This window comes from Chiloscyllium punctatum, chromosome 20 (genome assembly GCF_047496795.1).
Source record: "Chiloscyllium punctatum isolate Juve2018m chromosome 20, sChiPun1.3, whole genome shotgun sequence".
NCBI classification, from domain to species: Eukaryota; Metazoa; Chordata; class Chondrichthyes; order Orectolobiformes; family Hemiscylliidae; genus Chiloscyllium; species Chiloscyllium punctatum.
In genome coordinates, this window is record NC_092758.1 from 88289468 (window position 1) to 88305145 (window position 15678).

The 15678-nt window shown below is 44.6% G+C and overlaps 1 protein-coding gene across 4 annotated transcripts in view; it reads right to left on the reverse strand.

Moving 5' to 3' along the window:
- Positions 1–2032: 2032 nt before the first annotated feature.
- Positions 2033–15678, reverse strand: part of fam53c (family with sequence similarity 53 member C) — a 134858-nt gene continuing 121212 nt past the window's right edge. For all 4 annotated transcript variants that reach the window (XM_072591172.1, XM_072591173.1, XM_072591174.1 and 1 more), the window contains one exon: positions 2033–3601. In XM_072591172.1, coding sequence (XP_072447273.1) covers positions 3347–3601 — 255 coding nt within the window. In that variant the 3' untranslated portion in view covers positions 2033–3346. The remainder of the gene's footprint in view (positions 3602–15678) is intronic.

The following is a 15678-nucleotide window of genomic DNA, read 5'->3' on the forward strand; positions in this document are numbered from 1 at the left end:
CGCTCACCAGTACTTAGGCCCGAGCTGTGAGACAGGAAGGTTGAGTGCAGTGAACAGAGTACCTTCTGCTATATCCCATTGTCAACCAACAGGCCAGTGGAAGGAGGACTCCAAAAAAATCAGCTCAGTTGAAAAGCACAATTGGGACCGAAGACACACTGGGCTAACACTCAGGCAATTTCAAATTTCTGGACCGCAGACCAATTACTGTGAAGTAGCTTCAGCTGAAACCCTGCTTTCCCAGACAGTCTCATTAAAAATACCGATTTATTTCCTCGTTACTATTGGACGTAAGTGGTAACATTTGACCTAAGCATCATTTCAATCTTCTGACCCTTAATAATAACGTCCCAGTAACAGCCCTCACCACATCAGGAACTGCTTCAAATGGCCAAACCCTGGCGGTCAGTAAAGATCAAATAAACAAGAGCAGGAATGTTTTATTCTTTGAACTGCTGCAGTTTAAAGTTTCCCATGAATGCTCAGATCTAGTAAGGAGCAACAGGCCTACTGTGTTCTAGAATTCCAGCTACAGAGTCATAGAGATGTACAGCATGGAAACAGACCCTTCAGTCTAACTCATCCATTCAGACCAGATATCCTAAACTAATCCAGCGCCATTGGGGCAGCACAGTGGTTAGCAATGTTGCCTCATAGCACCAGGGTCCCAGGTTTGATTCCAGCCTTGGGTGACTGTCTGTGTGGAGTTTGCACATTCTCCCCGTGTCTCTGTGGGTTTCCTCCGGGTCCTCTGGTTTCCTCCCACAGTCCAAAGATGTGCAGGTCAGGTGGATTGGCCAAGTTAAATTGCCCATAGTGTTAGGTGCATTAGTCAGAGAGAAATAGGTCTGGGTGGGTTACCCGTCGGTGTGGACTGGTTGGGCCGAAGGGCCTGTTTCCACACTGTAGGGAATCTAATCTCCCAGCACTTGGCCCATATCCCTCTAAACCCTTCCTTTTCAAGTACCCATCCAAATGCCTTTTGAATATTGTAATTGTACCAGCCTCCACCAGTTTCTCTGGCAGCTCATTCCATACCCTGTGTGAAAACTGTGCCCCTTAGATCCCTTTTAAACCTTTCCCCTCACATTTTGGGACTTCCCCACCCTGGGGAAAAGACCTTGGCTATTCACCCAATCCATTTCTCGCATGATTTTATAAATCTCCATAAGATCACCCCTCAGCCTCCAACATCGCAGGGAAAATAGCCCCAACTGTACCTCAAACCCTCGAACACTGGCAACATTCCTTGGAAATCTTTTCTGAACCCTTTCAAGTTTTACAACATCCTTCCAATAGGAGGGAGGCCAGAATTGAACGCCAAAAGTGGCCTCACTGATGTCCCATAAAGCTGCAACATAGCATCCCAATTCCTCTTTGAAACATGAAAATGGACTAAAGACTGGCCTCGCTAATTGCTTAGTAAGTGGCAAGGTGCTCTGATGTTAGAGCTCATCTTTTTCCGTTCTCCGTCTCCCCAACACCGCCCCTCCCCAACCAGCATCCCCCCCACTCCAACTTCTCTCTCAAAGGTTTGTACTCTGCCCACCCCTCACTACTATTTGTGTCCATGTCTTGTAAGGATTGTCTGCGGGATATCTCAGGCTGTACATTCGACGAGGATCGTATAGTTGTGAACATCGAGAATATTGGAATTGTACTGGGGAACCTCACAATGGGACAAATGAAAGGTTTAACTTTACCACACTTCCAGCAGATTGAGTTAAAATATTTTGTAATGTAGTTTCACCAATTTTATGAATAAAGTATATTTTTGGAACAAAAGGGATCTGCAGAACATCTGATTTCAGATGGGTCCCAACTGACTATGATATATTCCATACCTCACAGCTTCATTCAGACCATTGGGGCTGTACCATTACAGTCCTTCTCTCCTGCTCACTGACCTGAGGTACTGAGCCCAATTACAACGCCTGGCTAACTCGATACAGACTATGAACAAGCGCGGAATTCTCAGCTGCCTGAGTGATTCAAACACTGGAATCAAATTTGAACACAAACACACAAAGTATTCAAAAAAAGTTTCTGCTTTTATTTATAAGGCAATGAATAAAGAGAGGGTGGTCGTTATATTATCACAATCTTTGATTAAATTTATTAGAAATGCTAAGAACCCTTCAAGAGGACCAAGGAAAATCGGCAGAAAGTTGCAAATCTTTGATCTTGGTTCAGAAATTTGGTGCAAGGCCTAGAATACAACAAAAATATAGCCTCTTCAAATACAGTCTACACAAGGTAACAAAACAAGACATTGTCTCACACAATCACTATGAACCCACCAGATCATCGGTGAACTCAATTGGCTGTACTAGTCTGGTTTGCTCTTCCTGGTCTCTCCTCGGCTGACCCACCCCAACCCCCTCCACTAACGGTTCCACCCTTTATTGAGCTGAGATCCAGGCGGCAGGTACATGGGGCAATTGCTTCACCTCTACTGGCTTTGTCAGCTAGGCACACAAAATATAAAACTATCCTGTGCAGCAGCTTCATTCCCAAACAAGGGAAGAAGGGATGGGCAAGTTGGCTGGGGTGGAGCGTGACAAGAGAGCACGATAGAACAAGAGAGAGAGAGAGAGAGAGAGAGAGAGAGACAGACAGACAGAGAGAGATAGAGACAGAGACAGAGAGAAAGAGAGAGAGACAGACAGACGGAGAGAGAGAGAGCACTAAACCTTTCAGAAGTCATCAAATGGCTCAGGTACAGTGCTCAACTTTTTTTTTGCTTCTTTCCACTCCCTTCCACCACCACCACCCTCCCACCCCACCCCCATCCCAGAGACAGGAAGGGAGGGGTACAGAAGGGAAAGAGAGAAGCCAACCATCCTATTAATCATGGTATTATGTAAATAATGTGAAATTGAAAACAAGGGGCCCCTGAATACTGCAAGATTACAGAGTCAAGGCTCCTCTACTTCTGCTCGTCAGTTCTCCCTTTCATTAATGTCCAAAGGCACCACTTGGTTCTCACTCTCAATTGGTCCCAGGAAGATGCTGGGATGGTGGTTACTGCTGATGCACAAAACGCACATGGGCCTCAGCAAATGATGGACTGTAGTGAAGGTGAAACAGTTCATCATTTCATGAACAGGAGGGGAAAGGGGGGGAGCAACTTAATCTCTTCACCCCACTACGTTAGGCTCATAGATTGTAGTCAACATGATCACCACAAAAAAAACCTGTGCAACTAGGAAAGTAGTGTAAAGACAAAATTTGGTGGGGAGAACAGTTCACGTGTCTCTTGTACGTTGTGCACGAGATGCATTTTAAGGCGTGTTCTGATAGGATTTTAAAAAAAAGTCCTGATATTTTTCTTAATTGAGAGAGTTCAGTTTTCCTCAATCATTTCCAAATCCAGATCCTCGCAGGAACGTTGGAACAGGATGGCTTCTGTGCTATCACAGTCACTCTTGGGATCTTCCTCTTCGTCACTTTCACTCAATGTTTCAATCTGGCTGTTTGTTGTTGGACAAACGGAGTCCAGTTTGAAGCCTGTGGTGTCCGGGATGGAGGCAGGAGACTGGTCCTTCAGGGGCTCTCTCCCCTTCGGTTCAAGGCATGTAGGACTGCTCAGGTTTCTCCTCTGCAACCAAACAAAAACAAAGTGAAAGCCCTCCTTGGAAGTAGAGTGCTGAGTGCAAATGTACAACAGAATGGCAGCAAACGCTACATTACATGATGCAATGACCCAGTGGAGTGGAACCCTGTTAAAATATGGAGTGTAAAGCAACTGTAATAAGATTGATTATGGGGTAAGAGATGCAAATTTGAACAGTGATGAAGGATTCACCCTCTGGTCATGGTGACTCTCCCTCAAGCTCCTACACCCAACAGCACCCTCCTTCCAACTCTCACATTCATGCAGGGTGGAGAAATAGGGAGAACCATTGCAGGGTGCAGTGTCACAGGCACTTCTGGTTGCTCCCCCCAATCTGAAGTGTGAACTATCTGTACTTTTGTGGTATCACAGTTTAACCCAATGCCATTTTCTCAGTCAACATCCACACGTGTATTCCCAGGAGGGTGTTTCTTGAGCATCAGGAGAAATTTTGACCATTTCATATTTCTCAGCCCTCTGCTCAGCCCAGGATCTGAAGTGCACTCATTAGCCCTGCTGAAAATCAGTGAATTCAGCAGTGGCCAGGGATCGAGATGGTGACCTCTCGGTCCACACCACGACAGACCTATCCATCGGGGAGCGACTTCTCAATAAGCTGCATTGCAGCTGCACACAGGGCAAACAATGAAGGATTTCTAACAAGAGCCAGGCTCAGCTGGGACTCCATACACTGTGCCACTTCTACAGCAGACACTTATTATAAACTGTATGGTAGATAATGCTGAAAGAGGATTTAGCTTTGAAACAGAAGCAGCGCCTTACAGAACAGTGAGGCAGAACAGAAACTGAAAGCATGCAGGCCAGACTTGGTGAGCCATTCTGTTCCTGTAGCATGACTTCTTTTCTCTCTCTCTTTCTCTCTCTCATACATACACACACACTCACACCAACACACCCACACAGACACACACTCTTTGCACCTTTCCTGTTGGAGTGCAACTCATGTAAATGCTACATTTTGATAATAGGAAGCTCAAACAATATACTCATTATATACAAGATGTCATCTTGCTGTTCATTATTTGGTTGTCTGAAGCCCATGCAAGCTATAGGTCAATAGGAAGATTTCCTCAGAGATGGAAATATTACTGAAGTCCAATCTTGAGCAGTAATGCAGAAGAGAGTATAATCTGAACAAGTACAGATAACTGTAATAGCCAGTGCCTACCACTGGATGGTGCTATAGAACTATACCACTGTAATAGTCATTTCACCCGTGGGATCATGCTGTGCAGAATGAAGAGGTGATAACATCAGCAGGTAAGGCCTGGGGCAGCCACTTGGATGAGAAGGAGATAGAAGATGAGCAGCAGTGTCAGGTAAAGGAAATTTCCTTTTTTCCTTCAAACTTTCCTCCATCCCAGGAAAGTGCATTGTATTACTGGGACCCAGCACCTTGAACTAACTGCACTGCAGGACAGGAAGAGATGGCCCAGTGGTATTATCGCCACACTATTAATCCAGAGACCAGCTAATGTACTGGGGACCTGGGTTCAAATCCTGCCACAGCAGATGGCGGAATCTGAATTCAATAAAAATCTAATAATGGCCATGAATCCATTGTTGATTATCGGAAAATCTCATCTGGGTCATTTAGGGAAGGAAACTGCCATCCTTACCCAATCTGGTCTAAATGTGATCCCAGACCCACAGCCACATTGCTGACTTTTAACTACCCTCCAGGATGGGCAATACATTGCTAGCCCAGTCAGCGAGTCCCTCGTGAATGATTAAAAAAAATTAAAACAACACAACTCCATGTGGCCATGGCAGGAAAGACCTCAGTCAATACCCACAAGTGCCGGATTCTGATAAGAGAAGCATTAATGCAGTTGTTTCTCTCACTCTCCTTGCATTCTGCTGTACCTGCCAAGCATTTCAGACATTGTCCAATTTTATGATGGGGTAAAGACTAATGCTTCCATTGTTCCCTGATCATCAGGTGCTTCAGAAAGCATAAGGTATTTCACACACAATGAACCACTCTGAAATACAGAGACTTACATATGTTAATATGCAGTATACATGGGCAGGTGGCAAGGAAAAGGATCTCAATGCCCACCCCCACCCCCCACTGCCAAAGTCTCTGGGATTGAAACGTAGGGGCTCATTAGCGGAGTTCAGTCGCCAAAGCGATGGGAAGTGGGGGGGAAACAATCGATACACTTCAAAATTACTTTATTGGTTCTATTTTGAGGCTTAAAGGCTGTGAATAATGTTACATAAATGATTCCTTCAGTGATGTTCCTAGTTTGTTTGAAAGGCAGTTGGTGGGGCTACAGACTTCCCATTTTACATAAAGTTATACAGAACAGAGTGGACAAAGATTAAACAAATCTTCTGATACTTGGTTGATGTGGAGTTGAGCTGTGAGCAGAGCCGTCTCTGACACCCCTGACTGAGTGACAATGCTGCAAGCAAAATCTTAAAGGAATATGTATGTCTGTGTGGCTATGATATAGAGCACAAATGATTCACATCTACAATAGCCCCAAATATATATGTATGAGAGGGAGACAGAAGGAAAGCCTACAGCCCCAAATACTGTTGAAAAATTGAATTTTTTTGGAGGAAGGATGATAAGTACACATTTTGCTCCAATGTTAATTTTAAAAAGAAAGTAAAAATTAGTGTAAAGGTGGAATTTTACAGACAGTAGATGATTCCCATGGATGAGCCCTTTAAGCTCGAGCTGAGCCCAGTGTATGGCAAAGTGAAGTCTCCTACCTGCGTATGGCTGCAGCATTACAAAAAGATCGTATTCCACTTGCCCCATTTCCTCCCAACACCTTCACTTCCCAACCCTCAACCACAACCCATGGGTCAGAATTGATCTACAGTTGCCACGTAGGTTATCGTTAAACCAGCTCCCTCAATGTTAGCTGTAAAGGCAAATCTTGCCACATATGCAGAAAAATCAAAGACAATAAGTGGCCGGGCAATAAGGACAACAAGTGGAAAAAACACATCAACTTTCCAGGAAGATAAAACCTCAGAGGAAGCCATAAATCCGCACTCATTAGTGAGGAATCATGATGGATTCTCAGCATTAAGGATGACATGGTGCAAGTGCCATTCCCAATAAATTATACAGTCAGCCTCTTCATGTCCCTCAACAAAGAGCAAGCCCTGTATCCATTTTTTATTGGACCAACCGCTGCATTGTTTCGGGCTGTCCCTTCCCTGCTGCTAAGGAACCATTTATCAGCACACTCCAATTAAACTACCTCCTGGGAGGGCAGAGGGCTGCTCTGAAACACAGTGTCATTGAGAGGCTAAAGTGTGGGAACGTTGCCCAGAGCTACAATGCTGAAGGACAAAAGGATTCAAGGGTTTTCCTGGTTTTTAGCTGCACGATCCTTGCCCACTGGTTCAAGAAAACCAAGTCAGCAGTTTTAAAAGGCTCTGTGTTGCACACTTTAGGAATTTTGTGTTTACAGGCAAGGAGTTGCTGTTTAAACATGTCAGGCACAAGGCCCCTAGTTGCTGAACAAGCAACCCTATTGAAGATGGTGGCATTAAAGTCTAGACTTGGGATGAGTGGAATTCACTTGCCCTCACCTCACCCCCTCAGCTCAAACTAGGCTGTGCAGAGAATTTCAATTTGGATCCAAGTAAGGGTTTTGAAACTGTAGATAATGCTGGAATGTATATCCTCAGTAATTTCTGGCAACCCTCATGATTTAAACAAGACGTTACTGTGGTGTTGCAGCCAAAGCATATTGGGATAACACTTAATCTTTGGAGTCTGTATTCTATATGGCTATTCCATGACATTAGAAAATAGACAAACTGTGGCACAGAAAGTTTACAAAACTCCATCTGATAAATTATAGCCAAGCTATTTTGTGTGGGTTCATGAGACAGGCTTCATGGACTGAGATCTTTATGCTAACAATATTCAGTAACAAATAGCTCCATTTATATAGCACCTTAACCCTGAGCAAACCATCTTGAGTCTATTGCACACACTTTTACAAAACACTGGGGACACTTTGGGAAGAGGAAGTAGACAGAGATTCAGGATGCCATAATGTACAGAAACTAAATAGGAGAGAAAATAGGAAACAGCTACTCACCTGACTGGCTGCCAAAGGCTCCTCCTGGTCAACAGGAAATGGCAGTGAGGAAGGGAAAGTACATGTGTAACATTGTGGTCATATATTCCTATCAGAGTCCCACATGGCTTAATGGGAAATGACAGTGTGCTGGTCTCAGGCATGCCAGCAGCTGAGATGTTGCAGTGGTTTTGGGGTATAGGGAGAAAGGAATCCGCCAGGGTTCCACTTGATTGCTACTCTCTACCTGCTTTTGTTGAAGAATGTGGTGCTGGAAAAACACAGCAGGCCAGAATCGACATTTCGAGCATAAGCCCTTCTTCCTGGTGAAGGATTATGCCCAAAACATTGACTCTCCTGCTCCTCGGATGCTGCCTGGCCTGCTGTGTTTTTCCAGCACCACATTTTTCAACTCTGGTACTCCAGCATCTGCAGTCCTCACTTTCTACCTGCTACTGAGCATGTGCATAAACCTAAATCCCAGCCTCAAAAAGGCTAGAGGGTACAATTGACTCAGGTGTAATACAGATTATTAGCATCCAACTTTTGGCATACACTCTTGCATTCACAATGATACAACACTGGTATTCTGGAAGGCAAGTGTCTGTATTAACCTCAATTTTCACTGTTCCACTCAGGGGCAATATGGGCTAGCTCAGTGGTTAACACTGCTGCCTCACAATGCCAGGGACCTGGGTTCAATTCCAGCCTCGGGTGACTGTCTGTGTGGAGTTTGTACATTCTCCCCATGTCTGTGTGGGTTTCCTCCGGTTTTCTCCCACAGTCCAAAGATGTGCAGGTTAGGGTGGATTGGCCATGGGACATTGCCCATCGTGTCCAGGGATGTGCAGGCTGGGTGGGTTAGCCGTGGGAGATGCAGGGTTACAAAGATAGGGTAGTAGGGTCTGGGTGGGATGCTCATTGGAGGTTCAGCATGTAATCAATGGGCTGAATGGCCTGCTTCCACACTATATTCTATAAAATCCAACAGCGCTAAGAGAAAAGGTTTATTTTATCTCAGCTGTCCAAATAGTACTTGATGAAATTTCACATTACTTAGAAGTGAAATAATTGCTTAGAAAGCTCTTTGACCTAGCTTGGACTCAGCAACACCCCATTATACACGTGCTGTTCATTATAAATATTTACTGTCACACAGGCTTTCCGTCATTAAAATAACTGCGTCCCAATGAGCTCCTGAGAAATCTCACCACATAAATCCCATTGCTCACTACCACTAAACTACACTAACACTGGAATTGGAAAAGTAAGTTAGTGAACCAACACCTCATGGCATCTTATAGTTCTCCATTTTTACAAAGTTCTATTCCCAACCTACACAGCTTATTAAAGCAAATCAGAAATTGCTGAAAAACTCAGCAGCATCTGTGGAGAGAAAGCAGAGTTAACATTTTGGATCTAGTGCATTAAACCATGCTGCCACACCTGCTGAGTTTTTCCAGCAATTTCTGATTCTGTTTCTGATTTCCACCATTCCCAGTTCTTTGATTTTTCACCCATTAGAACAACTGGGCCAATGTCCAGTAGGTGACCACCCATAAAGATTGTCAGCTGTGTTCTCTGAAACTGTACTTTGAAGAGGGTTACCAAGTCGTTCTTGAAAGTGAAGCTAATCAGCAAGTTCATTCAGTAAGTTAAAAGGTCTGAGACCCTGAATATGTTCACCTCAGCTGGGGAAGCAGAGGGAGTACTGCAATTGGTCCAGCACTCCCTTGTGAGGGCAGGATACTGCTATTCAACACTATTGACGATCATTTATGCTAAATGTAATACGTGAGATTACAGATGAGGACACGATGCAGCTGTTATGTTCTACAAATAACATTCACGCCACACGAATGCCAGGCAATGACCATCCCCAATAAGATACAAGCTAACCACTGCCCCTCGGTTTTCAATGGCGATTCCATTGCCCAGAAACTCAGCTGGGTCGCTATACATATACAGTGGCTACAAGAGCGGGACAGAGGCTATGAATACTGCAGCAAGTAACTCATCTCTTGATTTCCTAAAGCCTGTCCACCATCTACAACAGTGAGTGATGGAATACTCCCCACATGCCTGGATGTGTTGCTCAGTAGCAGCAGCGTGTAAAATCTACAAGATGCACTGCAGAAATTCACCAAAGCTCCTCAGACAGCAGCTTCCAAACCCATGACCATTTACATTGAGAAGGACAAGGGCAGCAGATAGATGGGAACACCACCACCTTCAAGTTCCCCTCCAAGCCACTCACCATCCTGACTTGGAAATATATCACCGTTCCTTCAGTGTCACTGGGTCAAAATCCTGGAAGTCCCTCCCTAGCAGCACTATGGGTCTTCCCCACATGAACTGCAGTGGCTCAAGAAGGCAGCTCACCACCACCTTCCCTAGACCTGCTAGGGACGGGCAATAAATGCTGGGCCCAGCCAGTGATGTCCACATCCCATGAGAGAATAATTAAAGACCCACTGACAAAAGCAGCAGGTCTGGCAGCATCTGTGGAGAGAAATTAGAGTCAACTTTTTGGGTCTGGTGATCCTTCCTCAGGACTTGCTCCTGCACTGCCAGGGGGTTGGCTGTGAATGAAGTGCACTTGCACAAAAATACAGGACGAGGTGATAACCATAGCCCGGTGACCAATCAATGCCCATAAGCAAAGAGAAGGAAACTTATTTTTTTTTTATTAACCTACTAATTAAAGGCTTTAGTTTAAAAATTGCTTGGCGTTTTGAGAATACAAAGAGCAGTCAATTCAATGCTTTGCTATATTCACGTGTACATTTTTAAAAAATGTTCAGAGGTGCTTACAAACTTCAATTGGAAAGTACCATGTGTATCACAGTTTGAGTTGCTAACCTGGAAAGGGTAACCGTGCGGTGAGTGAAATCTCACTCAAGCATCATGCAGAGAGATCTGGAGATGCTTGCTGGCCTTAGTAAGCACAGCCTGGCCACCTCCTCCACTAACACAGCTCGACAGAGTCCTCACTAGAAAGGAAGGTCACTAGACATTCACTGACCCATACACAGTCACTGGACATGCAAAACCCCAGGCTCAATTCTGGCTCCATCTACTGAGATGGACAGGATTAGAAATTCCACAACACCGGGTTATAGTCCAACAGGTTTATTTGGAAGCACTAGCTCCTTCATCAGTGGTTGTCAAGTGTTTGAAATAGTCTGGTCCTATTGGGGAATAGGGCCAGACCACTTCAAGACTGGAGGTAAAAAATAATTATTTGGGCAAAATACTAGTCACACTCAAATGTGAAGGCGAGAATTCAGGTTTAAAGTAAATCAAAATCCCTTATGATTGAATGGTGACTGGACTCACTGCACTGTAACTCCCTATAGTTGTCAGAGAGACCTGAATAGTGTTGGAACAGCCATGGGGTACGTTTCGAGCTACCTGATAAACAGATGTTCCATTGCTCACCTTCGTGGGTGAGTGGGAGCTCACAAGTTTGATGGGGTACAAATCTGGTCCAGGGTAAAGGCAAGAGTGAGATTTAGCAATGCAAAACCAACTCGTCCCCGAGCAAGTGACCTTCTTGAAACATTCACTCCTTGTCCAACCCACAGGAATTTATAATAGAGTATCTTTGCTTTTTGTGGATCGGGCTGAAAGGGGTGGGGGGATAATATTTGCAACTAGAGACCTTCTTATCCACTCTGAGCTCAGCTGTGTCCATGAAACATCAGAGCTGCATAACCATGTCTCCAGTAGAGTCACAAACCCCCTACGCTTCAAGTAGATGGTCAGGGGACAGGAAGTGGGTCATGTGGCAACAGAACACAGTGACCCAGAAAAAGGCATTCTTTTCCATTCCCCTACAATTTTGCTGGTAAGAACGTGTTTGGGGGGGGCAGTTCAAATCATACCACCCATCCCCTCCCCCACATTATGTCAATCTACCATGACCACTGGCTTCTTTATATTGAGAAACAAAATGCAGTCATAATGCTCACATTTTTAGCAAATAAAACAGAATACAGGTTTTACTTGTCTCATAAGAAATCTTCTGATGCTAGCGAAGTTCAATAAAAAGCATAACCAGATTTGATCTTCCCACAAGAAGTGATAAGAGACAAATTTGGACGCTAAAGGCCCCACAGCGTTCCAGTCAAACCTCAAACCCAGCCATTTTTGAAGATTATTAGGACCTTGATTAACAGAATGAGCTATTTTAAACCCTCTTTTCCAAGACCAGACTAAACCACACAAAGATAGCACCACTTACTCATCTCCAGACATTTTACTCCCCAAACTGGAGGTTTTCTTTCACAAATTAAACATATCTGCTTCAACCTGGTTTTTACAGCAATCAGAGCAACCTTCAATATAGAATTGCAAAACCACCATCAGCAATGTAATCTAAAAAGGATTTGTATTTTGTAAAAATACTGCAACCAGATAGGCAGATAAGGCCATCAGAAATAGGAACAGGAGTAGGCCGTTCGGCCGTTCAAGCCTGCTGCACCATTCAATAGGAACTTGGCTGATCAGACATTCCTCAAATCCACTTTCTTGCGTTTCCTCTGTAACCCATGATTCCCCGATTGATCGAGCCTTGACGTGAGTCTTAACCAAAAGGACACAGACAGCAATGAAAGCACATGATTAATACTCATTTGCCCATTTAATTTGCCATTAGAATGGATCACATGATGGGAGGCGCAAAACCATTCATGCTCCAGCTGTAAATAATAATAAAGCATTCTCTGCGACTCTCTATGGTATTAGAACAGAGGTTGTAACGGTGGCTCAGTGGTTAGCACTGCTGCCTCTCAGCGCCAGGGACCTGGGCTCGATTCCAGCTTCAGATAACTGTCTGTGTGGAGCTTGCACATTCTCCCCATGGGTTTCCTCCGGGTGCTCCGGTTTCCTCCCACAATCCAAAGATGTGCAGGTTAGGGTGGATTGGCCATGCTAAGTTACCACTGGTGTTCAGGGATGTGTAGGTTAGACGCAATAGTCCGGGGTAAATGTCGAGTAATAGGGTAGTGGAATGAGTCTGGGTGGGTTGCTCTTTGGAGGGCCGGTTTGGACTTGTTGTGCCAAATGACCTGTTTCCACACTGTAGGGATTCTATGATTATGAAAAGTCACAACAAAGTACCAACAGGGTCAGGAAAAGATCATCCATCACACACGCTTAACCAAGAGGTTGATGTTAAACAAATTCAAGGTTGCCATGACTTGGAGGTGCTGGTGTTGACTAGGGTGGACAACATTGGAAAGGTCAGAGTAGTGCTGGAAAAGCACAGCAGGTCAGGCAGCATCTGAGGAGCAGGAAAATCGATGTTTCGGGCCGGAGCCCTTCATCAGGAATTCCTGGTGAAGGGCTTTCTGCCCGAAGCGTCGATTTTCCCGCACCTCGGATGCTGCCTGATCTGCTGTGCTTCTCCAGCACCACTCTAATCTCCAGCATCTGCAGTACCCACTTCAGCCCTCTGCAAAGTTAAGCAGGTCAGTTGTATTAGCTCTGAACAGTCCTCAGGAGAATACAGTTACGTCCTGTGTTCCAGGCACGAACTGGCACAGAAATTGTTCACTGCTATGGACTAGATTCACCCAGCACATCACAGTGTAGCTTCATTTTCATGTTAGATATCACTTTAAACTTAAACAGGACTCAAGGACCCCAAATAGCTTTAGATTAGATTACTTACAGTGTGGAAACAGGCCCTTCGGTCCAACAAGTCCACACCGACCTGCTGAAGTGCAACCCATCCAGACCCATTCCCCTACATTTACCCTTGCCTCTAACACTACGGGCAATTTAACATGGCCAATTCACCATTTTGGACTGTGGGAGGAAACTGGAACACTCTGAGGAAACCCACGCAGACACGGGGAGAATGTGCAAACTCCACACAGACAGTTGCCTGAGGCGGGAATTGACCCGGGTCTCTGGCGCTGTGAGGCAGCAGTGCTAACCACTGTGCCACCCACTATTGTGCAAAAATACAGTAGTATTTCCAATCGGGGAATGCTTGACTGTTTTAGTCCATGCTATAGCAGTGTTGTTGGAACAGTCCTTAAAAAGCTACACTCCACATTCAACCTGGTTTGGAGTGGACCAGAGGCCTGGACAGTAAAAACACAATAAGTGTTCTGTTTATTAACATTAAGGTCCTTTGTTTGTTCATTAGCTAAAGCTAGTCAAAATAAATTCTTATTTTACCTTAGCCCTCTTGGGCAAAACTTGAGCACTTTAGGAGGTGTTCCAAACCAAGTTTATGTTATTGCCCACTACAGATGCCCACTCATTCACACCATGCATCCGAACAATAGATTATTTGGAAGCATGCCTAATGACTATGTGCATGGAGGTCACTCTGGTGTTTGAAGTTACTTTCCTGTATTTACATCCCATAACAGGAAGGGCGAGCTATTACTGCCGTCAAAATTAACGTAGTCGATAGGATAAGAACAGGAACAGGAAAGTAGCACTTCAATGCAAAAGCTGCAGATCACAGCAATAGGCTAAAATCATTAAGAACCACACCAGCTCTAAATATACCAGGCAACATGCGTTAGACTTCATAATATTTGAAACACTGCACTACTTACTGTTCCTTGGTTTAGACTGTCCTGACAGTCTAGAGGTAAACTGTCCAACATTATGTAAAGTGACTAGGTAGGTCTTGGAATGGAATGTTGTCTGTACTGAATTAAACTGGACAGCGATATCAATACCAGCCCAAAAGAACTAAGTACATGAGAAGAAAAAAAAACTTACTTCAAAAACAAACTTCTGCTCTGGCCCTACCAAGGGCAGCCTGTACAAGTGCCCATTATTGCATCCCCTCACCCCACCCACCTTTTGCTACTTCTATGAAACATCGAATAACAGCTTCAGGACCTCCACACTTCCCAACAAACAAGAAAACTGTCCCATCTTTGGTTAACAAGAACCTCTAATTCTCGGCAACAACCTGACGTTGATTAATTAAAAAAAAGTTGATTCAGGAGTTCCGAATGCTTCTGGCAAAGCCAGCATTTGGTAACTCTCTCTAATTGAGCTGGTAGTGGTGAGCTACCTTCCTGAGTCCTGTACACCACCTGGCAGAGGCACATCCACAATACAAACAACTAATGCTGGAGATCAGAGTGGGTCAGACAGCGTCCACGGAGAGACAGCACATTAAAGTTTTGAGCGTAGACTCCAAAATAATTAGCTTGGTCTCTCTCCATGGATGCTGTCTGACCCGCTATGATCTCCAGCATTTATTGTTCTCAGTACAGGTTCCAGCATCTGCAGTAATCTGCTCCTACATCCACAACGCAGTTAGGAAAATAATTCTCGGACTTTGACTCAGCAATAGGGAAGGAATGGTGATATAGTTCCAAGTCAGGCTTGGACAGGAAACTTACAGATTGTGGCATTCCCATGCATCTTCTGCCTGTGTCTATTTGGGTGGCTGAAGAAGGGCTCATGCCCGAAACGTCGATTCTCCTGCTCCTTTGATGCTGCCTGACCTGCTGCGCTTTTCCAGCAACACATTTTCAGCTCTGATCCCCAGCATCTGCAGTCCTCACTTTCTCCTTGCTGCATATAGATGCAACGTTTGAGCAGTAATGAATAGCGCTATACAGTATGGAATCAACAGCAAACATCCCCTACTTCTGACCTTATGATGCAGGGAAGGTCATTGATGAAGCAATGGATTGAAAATGGTGATCTAGACACTACCCTGAGGAGCTCCTGCAATGCACTCCTGAGATTGAGGATGGTCACGGTTCCTCACGAAGCACAGTCATCTTCCTTTGCGTTATATAGGACTACAGCCTTTCAAACACTATCCGGTTACAGGTTCGTTAGAATAACCTGTGATGCAATGACATGAAAAGCAACCAGTAAGATTTCCATGGATAGCTTTGGATTTCAGTTTCAAGCTTGGTCCCACCATGAGACCATGACTACAGCACGACAAAGGATATAACTAACAGAGGCCAGCACTGGCATTTTGAA